An 8,101-nucleotide genomic window follows, 5' to 3' on the forward strand; every position below is an offset into this window, starting at 1 on the left:
GTGACATTAGGGTTTTGGTTGATGTGTGTCTTAAGGTGTTATTTTAGTACGAACTCTATGGATGTTTGTGACACTTATAGGAATAGCCCAATAGATCGATCAGAAAGAATAACTTTGAGGTGGTTTCGTACCCTACAATAATCTCTTCGATTGTTCTCCGCTATTAGTGACTTAGGAGTGACTCTTTGTTGCACGTTGAGGGATTGTTATATGATCTATTTATGTTATCATTGTTGAGATAACTTGCACTAGTGAAAGATTGAACCTTATGCCTTGTTTCAAAGCATTGCAATACCGTTTTCGCTCACTTTTACCACTTGCTACCTTGCTGTTTTTATATTATCATATTACAAAAATCCATATCTACCATCTGTATTACACTTGTATCACCATCTCTTCGCCGAACTAGTGCACCTATACAATTTACCATTGTATTGGATGTGTTGGGAACACAAGAGACTCTTTGTTATTTGGTTGCAGGGTTGTTTGAGAGAGACCATCTTCATCCTACACCTCCCACGGATTGATAAACCTTAGGTCATCCACTTGTGGGAAATTTACTACTGTCCTACAAAACTTTGCACTTGGAGGCCCAACAACGTCTACAAGGATAAAGTTGCGTAGTAGACATCAAGCTCTGCATTTAGTGTTGATATTTTGAAAGTCATGATTGTTTGTTGGGATGCGTGAGTATTGATGTTTTTATGTCAAATTATAGACTATTGCTTTGAATCACTCGTGTCTTAATATTCATGCCATGACTAGACATATGATCAAGTTTATGCTAGGTAGCATTCCACATCAAAAATTATCCTTTTTATCATTTACCTACTCGAGGAGAAGCAGGAATTAAGCTTGGGGATGCTGCTGATACGTCTCCGTCGTATCTATAATTTTTTATTGTTTCATGCCAATATTATACAACTTTTATACACTTTTGGCAACATTTTATATGATTTATTTGGACTAACATATTGGTCCAGTGCCTAGTGCCAGTTCTTGTTTGTTGCGTTTTTCCGCAGAAAATCCATATCAAACGAATTCCAAACGCAATAAAAAAAATACAGAGAATTATTTTGGAATATATGTGATTTTTTAAACTTGGAATCAATGCAAACAAAGGCCCACAATGCCCAAGAGACACCATGGCGTGCCCCAGGCTCCAGGCGTATGGTGGTGCGTTGTGCTCACCTCGTACGTGTGTTGGGGCTCTACTTCGGCTGCAAGGAAGCTTATATCCGAAAAAATCGTGTTAAAATTTCAGTGCAATCGGAGTTACGGATCTCCCGGAATATAAGAAACGGTTTTGGCCAGATCTGGGGAACGAAAAACAGGAGAACAAAGAGGAAGATCCAATCTCGGAGGGGCTCCCGCTCCTCCGCCGCCATGGAGGCCATGGACCAGAGGGGAACTCTCCTCCCATCTAAGGGGGAGGCCAAGGAAGAAGAAGAAGAAGAAGGAGGAGGAGGGGGCTCTCTCCCCCTCTCTCCCGGTGGCGCCGGAGTGCCGCCGGGGCAAGGATCATGACGACGATCTACATCAAAAACCTTGCTGCCGTCAACACCAACTTTCTCCCCCTCTATGCAGCGGTGTAACACCTCTTCTCCCCGCTGTAATATCTACTTAAACATGGTGCTCAACTCCATATATTATTTCCTAATGATATTTGGCTATCCTATGATGTTTGAGTAGATCCGTTTTGTCCTGTGGGTTAATCGTGATCTTGGTTGGTATGATTGTATATTTTATTTATGGTGTTGTCCTACGGTGCCCTCCGTCTCGCGCAAACGTGAGGGGTCCCCGCTGTAGGGTGTTGCAATACATACATGATTTGCTTATGGTGGGTTGCGAGAGTGACAGAAGCTTAAACCCGAGGAGGTGGATTGTTGCGTATGAGATAAAGAGGACTTGCTACTTAATGTTATGATTTGTTTCACGACCTTAATGATCTTTAGTAGTTGCGGATGCTTGCTAGGGATCCAATCATAAGTGCATATGATCCAAGTAGATAAATTATGTTAGCTCATGCCTCTCCCTCATATAGAATTGCAAGAATGATTACCGGTACTTGTTATCGATTGCTTAGGGACAAATGACTTTCTTGTTGACAAAAGCTATCCACTTTTATTACCTTGCAATTTATTCGTAGTTTTATTCTCGCAAAGTACTCGTAGTTTTATTCTTGTATTATAGTTTCATACTTGTTTTAGGTAAAGCAAACGTCAAGTGTGCGTAGAGTTGTATCGGTGGTCGGTATAACTTGAGGAAATATTTGGTCTACCTTTAGCTCCTCATTGGGTTCGACACTCTTATTTATTGAAGAAGGCTACAAGAGATCCCCTATACTTGTGGGTTATCATACTACAAACACGAATGGCGACATACAGAATAGGCACAAATGAATCTTACCATTCACCTCAATCTCCCATGCTTAAGGGGAATTACTCACTCATCGAAAGAGAGTAACCAATCATCATAGATAATAATTCCATGAAAATCGTATCAATAATACCATGAAGATCCATAATAAGATAAATGATTCAACAAGTCTTAATCTCCAGATGAGTATCAATAGAGTTATACACCCTTATCTTACAACTTGGAATTCCTCTTGCAACAATGATGATGAGATGAAAATGAATATGAAGATGGAAGAACAAAACAAGAAGGATCTCTGACGGTTCTTCTTCTTCGGATCTCTTCTCTCTCTGTTCTGAATAGAGTGGCGGCGGCTAGGTATGTAAGATGTCGTGTGCCCTTCACAAAAGTTGTTGCCATAGACGAGAGGGAGCTAACGATGCCTGGTACGAGCACTTGCACTCTATTGTAGCTAGTGCAAATCTTTCCAACATGGAAGTTGCTCCCAATGACTTGATTTCGTATAATTCCCCTTGGTCTCCTTTCATAAATGATTTTTCCTGCCAAACAGTGAAAAACAAGTTTTCTTCTCTCTGGAAGAATTAGTGTTAGAAATAACCGAGAAATAACGAAAATGCAATGAAAACCGAGTCAAAACTCTTTGTAAAAAGCCACAAATTCTCGAGCCATCACTATGATGGGTGAGTAAAAGACTCTAAACTTTTGGGCCGAAGCCTTCAACGCATATGACTAGTTAATGTTGGGACATGTATACCAATAACGCTATAACCGACAAGAAAACGTAATTACTACGTTATATCTCTCTTGTTTGCATACAATCAAAGCTACTCCTACCAGCTGTCACTAAGTGAGAGAGAGATAAAGAGGAAGTTGTACCAATTCGCCGACAATAATGAGTAGAGATCATTGTATAAATCGAATATGTATTATTATCAAACAATTTACTATGAATTTGATGAATTTGATGTAGCCATCTCGATGCATGAACCTTCAATACAAATATTAGCGTGGGGAGCATAGGAGAGCCAAATTCCCCTCCTAGTTTACATTGTAATCCTCTAATCGACAAAATAACCACTTCATTTTTGTAAATCACTTTTGTCGGCATATATACAAAGCTCCTCTGACTAGCTGTCATACAAAGAGAAATATGTACCGATTCGCTGGCAGTAACTGCTTAGGTCTAATAATCAAATACATATAGCGAAGTATTTGATGATATGTATTACAACCAAACAATTTATCAAATTTAATGTAATCATCGCAATGCAAAAGCCTTCAATATAAATATCGGTGCGTGGAGCACCCCAAAGCCAAGCATTCCCCTCCTAGATTTCCAACAAGGATGTGGAAATTATAAATAGGCCACCTTGTTTATAGTTTTCTCCCAGAGTCACCATTAGCCTTTTCTCCTATTTTCATATTTTTGCCCTCCTGCCGTTCCGATTTTGCCTCCAGAGCCCCGACTCACGGCCACCGTCGTGAACAGCACCGGCGCTCCGCCGGCGTCGGCGTTTCCTGGGGGCGACGCCGGCGCGACCCGACGCCGGCGGCACCTACCCCGCGCTTCTCCGCCGCAGCTCAACCAATTCCTCTCTAGATTAGGGTTTCTTCCTAACTAAATCTGGCAATTACACCGCCGCTCTACATTTTCCAATCCATTCCTCGTACCGCCGACCAAGCCTGATCGCGACCCGCAGCTCCTCTGCCTCCTACGCCGCAGTGGTGTTCCGTCGGCTGGCTCTGCATCGTCTCCCCGAGGATCTCCATTTCTAGTGTTCAACCTGATCACTCCCTACGTAGATCCGCCCGGCCTAAAGATTTCGTTTCTTCGTTGTGGTAAGCCCTGTCCCTACCCGAGTTCGAGCTATTTCTTTTAGTTCGGGATTCTTCCAAGTTCTTTGTATCCGCATGTTACTGGATCTGTTGCGAATTTGTTGTTTTGCTGATGTTCTTAGTTTAGTCCATCCAATGGATGGAGTTCTAGCTCCTAACCGGACCTTATCCGAGCCACGAGTTCTTGTTACTACGGAAATGATGTTTGGCTCGTAGGCGTAGTCATGTCGTCGCCGGAATTGAACACTTACGTTAGTGGGGTTTGCACGAACACAACAGTTAGACACAGAGTACGTTCAAGATCACAGCAAAGCAGTGAAGATAAAGTAGATGGAAATTGCATAGACGTTTTCTTTCGTCTGGTTCTGTGACTCCCTACGAATCATGCGTGTCAACAATTATATCGCTGTTAAAACATGCTGGTTCCTTCCTGTTTCATACGTAGATGGAAGTAATCTTGGATGGAACCTTGTGCCGTTCTGTTCTGCAGGCTACCTTAAATGTGTTCTGCTGCTGCAGGGTATCAGGAAAAGTTTTACTAACTTATTACTGACCTTGATTGACGTGGAACATTGAGTAAATAGAAAATTTATCAGGTTTAGCTAGACCACTTGTTGTATTGGCAACCGAAGCTAGATCACTATGGTCAAGCTACCAATACCAGAATTAGCACATGGAGCTGCAACTGAGCTCCCTCTTGATTGGGGCACTCTTCCATCAGTATAGCACTATAGCTTCGCATGTTCGTTCTGTTTGACCCCCTTATGTTAGGAAGACAATATTTTAATACCCATGAGAAATTTCTCGAGTCTCAAATTTTATAGATTCATTATGGCATTTAAATTCTTGAAATGTTAACCACATGATATAAATATATCATGATCAAAGTCTTGGGTTTCAGTTTTACATTTGGTAAGTGATTGTCATTTCGTGTGACCTTTTAAATACAGTTTCGAAGAAGTCATTCGCTCTTGATAGTGACTCTGGCTTCATGTAGAAACACTAGCACAATTATTTTCAGCTCAGATGCTATTGAACTAATGGTCAAGTGGACAAATACTGTTTGTTTTATGATATATCATACTTCTTGTTCCAGCATAATTCAAATCCAACCCCTTTTTTGCTTTTTGTTGTTTTCCTTGTCGCTAACTATGCTTTTCTGCAGTTGTACTGCTCACAGTTGTAATTTGCAAGCTAGCCATGGAAGACAACAATGATGAGCATAATGTATCTCTTCCTCAGGATATCCAGCACACCATTCTTGCTTCACTACCTGCTAGGGTTGTTCTCAAGTTTCGAACAGTATGTAGATTCTGGCGAGACTGCATTCAAGAGCCCAATTTTGTCGATCGTCACCTCAACAATGCTCTCCGCTCCCACCGGTCCATTGCTTGCTTCACCTCGGTTGATGAGGGTCTTGTCTGCATGTACACATTTGATCCCACCACACTGAACTGCAAAAGCATGGATCTCGTGTTGTCGAGTAGGTTTCAGATGTCAGACCCATGCCATGGCTTGGTGTGCGCCTATGATTTAAAAGGTGCTGTTGAGGTGTTGAATCCAACAACAAGGATACATTTGAGGCTGCCAGTTTCAGAGCTACAGTCACTTGCTTCAGAATATTTTCTTGGACCTGTGCCTTCAACAAAGGAGTACAAGGTGCTCTGTATCCACCACTGGGTGCGGTTCTTGACATTTGAAGTATGCACTGTTGGCACACAGTCATGGAGGGCAGTGCGCGAATCTGCAGGCCTCCTGAAGACAACAAAGGCGGTCATTGTTAATGATGTCATGCATTGGCTACTTCTTGATGAGATATCCTCCAATTTTACTCGGAACATCTTGTCGTTCAACCTGACAGATGAGATGTTCTCAGAAACTGCTGTCCCAGATGCTGTAAAAGACCGTGAATTGCACCTGTTCGAGGGGGGAGGAAAGCTTCATTTGCTGGCAATGCCCGGTGAGGGATCAGCACCTAAAACCTCAGAGATTTGGGTGGCGAACTCGACCTGTGCAGTCTGGGACCACATGTGCAACGTCGCTTTTGTGCTACCTTTGGGCATGAGGCCACTTTTCCTGCACAACAATAAGCTCTTCTATTGCAACCAAAGAAGATTCTACTATGTTGATCTTCAGGATGGGAGTGGTTCCTATCTCAACATGCCTTTTGGCGAGTGCATCATATCGGCTGGGATTTTCGTGGAGAGCCTTGCTCTACATTCTGTGACTGGCCTGGTGGACTCCAGAGCAATGCTACAAAGTCCCCATGATGCTAGATCATTTCCAACAGGGCGTGGACCATCTGCTCGTGGCGCTGGATCGTCCTCAGCAAGCCCTCGACGATCTTTCAAGAAGGCAAAGAGCAATATAAACATGCAGTGGAGGTTGGCATAGATCTCGCAAACGCCTGACATCATATCCATGAATAGTTCTCTGCTATGTACAATCCAATAAAGTTTACTGGTGTTTGTTTGTGTAGAGATGAAGAAATAGACCATGGGGGTGTGGGTCTGGGACAGGGTAGAACATAAGAAGCAAATAAGAAAGTGTCTCTGTTAGCAGTTTGTTCATTTTTATCGTATGGGGATTTATGTGCTGTACTGGAAAATAAAATGAAAACTCTGAACCTGATATACTGTATACTTGTTCTGGTTTGCTGTAATGAACTGTATTCCTGCGTTGCATTTTTGAAAATTATGATGCCAAGACTAATAATTCAAACCGCTGTCTCCGGTTGTTGCATTTATGAGGATCTATGCGCTGTGCTGAAAAATGAAGACTCTGAGAGCATCTCTAGCAGACCCCTTCTAAGGGGTTTACGGTTTCCCTCTTATAAGGGGCGAATTTGGCTGCGGTAGAACAGAAACTGCATACTAAACTTTGAAAAGAAAGGTTTCACATGAGAGATGAACAAAAAACAGTAGTAGATAGAAGTTGATCATCGATACATAGGGTAGATTCGTCGAAGCATCAGACTAGCCTTAACTGCCCAAAATGGGGCTCATCGGAGCCCTCCGGACGCCACGGCATGGTGGCAATCACTCCTCCTCGTCGGAGGTGAGGTCGATGAACATGGAATCTTGTGCGTTGGCTTCATGGTGCCACGCCTCCATCTTCTCATCAAACTCCCACGTCCTGGTGAGGGACGTTGGCGGCTCAAGGCCGCGGTTGGTGTACTGGCGGAAGGAGCGCTTCCGCGCCTCGGCGGCGGCGACGCATCACTTGCAATCCTTGTCATTGTCATCATTACCTTGCGCTCCACATCCCACGCCACATGAGGCAGAGTGGTGACGGATTTGTCGCCAGAGTCGCGGATAGGGGTGGCCGTCGGCGAGAAATGCGAGTGCATAGGGGTGGATTGCGGCCGTGGGAAAAGGGGCTGCCACCTGTATACCGCCCGCGGGACGGTAGATATACCGTCCAGAGGGGCGATTTTGTGGGCCACTGTAAACCGTTTACAGGCCGCGATGACTATATGGGGTCTATTCTGGCTCAAAAAATAGCTCAAACCCGTATAGTCGCGGAAATACAAGGATCGGGGCGATTATAAAGGGTCTACTGGAGAGATGCTCTGAACCTATTATATACTATACACTTGTTTCGGTTTGCTGTACGAACTGTACTCCTGCACTGTATTTCTGAATTTTCTTATACCAAGACCAATACAAACTGTCGCCTCCAGGTTTTTTTTTTGGAGGGGAATCGCCTCCAGTTTTTTGAGGATTAATACTGTCGCCTCCCGTTACATTCGTGTCATTCCAGCAAAAAAAAATTACATTCGTGTCACACCAGTACATACAAATGCTGCGGAACTTCCCGAAAGTATTTGGCGACGCGACTCAAACAGTTGGCAAGCTCAGCAACGGCGGGAAGCCGAAGTACGGCC

General features: G+C 43.5%; 1 protein-coding gene across 1 annotated transcript; it reads left to right on the forward strand.

Moving 5' to 3' along the window:
- The first annotated feature begins 3,751 nt into the window (after positions 1–3,751).
- On the forward strand, positions 3,752–6,909 carry LOC125529362 (F-box protein At5g18160-like). Its single transcript, XM_048693774.1, has 2 exons — positions 3,752–4,218; positions 5,381–6,909. Exon 2 carries the CDS (start codon positions 5,416–5,418, stop codon positions 6,607–6,609), a length of 1,194 nt encoding a protein of 397 aa, XP_048549731.1. The 5' UTR covers positions 3,752–4,218; positions 5,381–5,415; the 3' UTR covers positions 6,610–6,909.
- The last annotated feature ends 1,192 nt before the right edge of the window (positions 6,910–8,101 follow it).

This window comes from Triticum urartu, unplaced genomic scaffold, assembly GCF_003073215.2.
Source record: "Triticum urartu cultivar G1812 unplaced genomic scaffold, Tu2.1 TuUngrouped_contig_5547, whole genome shotgun sequence".
NCBI classification, from domain to species: Eukaryota; Viridiplantae; Streptophyta; class Magnoliopsida; order Poales; family Poaceae; genus Triticum; species Triticum urartu.

Coding starts and splice junctions, on each gene's coding strand:
- LOC125529362 (XM_048693774.1), top strand. CDS start 5,416: ATGGAAGACAACAATGATGAGCATAATGTATCTCTTCCTCAGGATATC.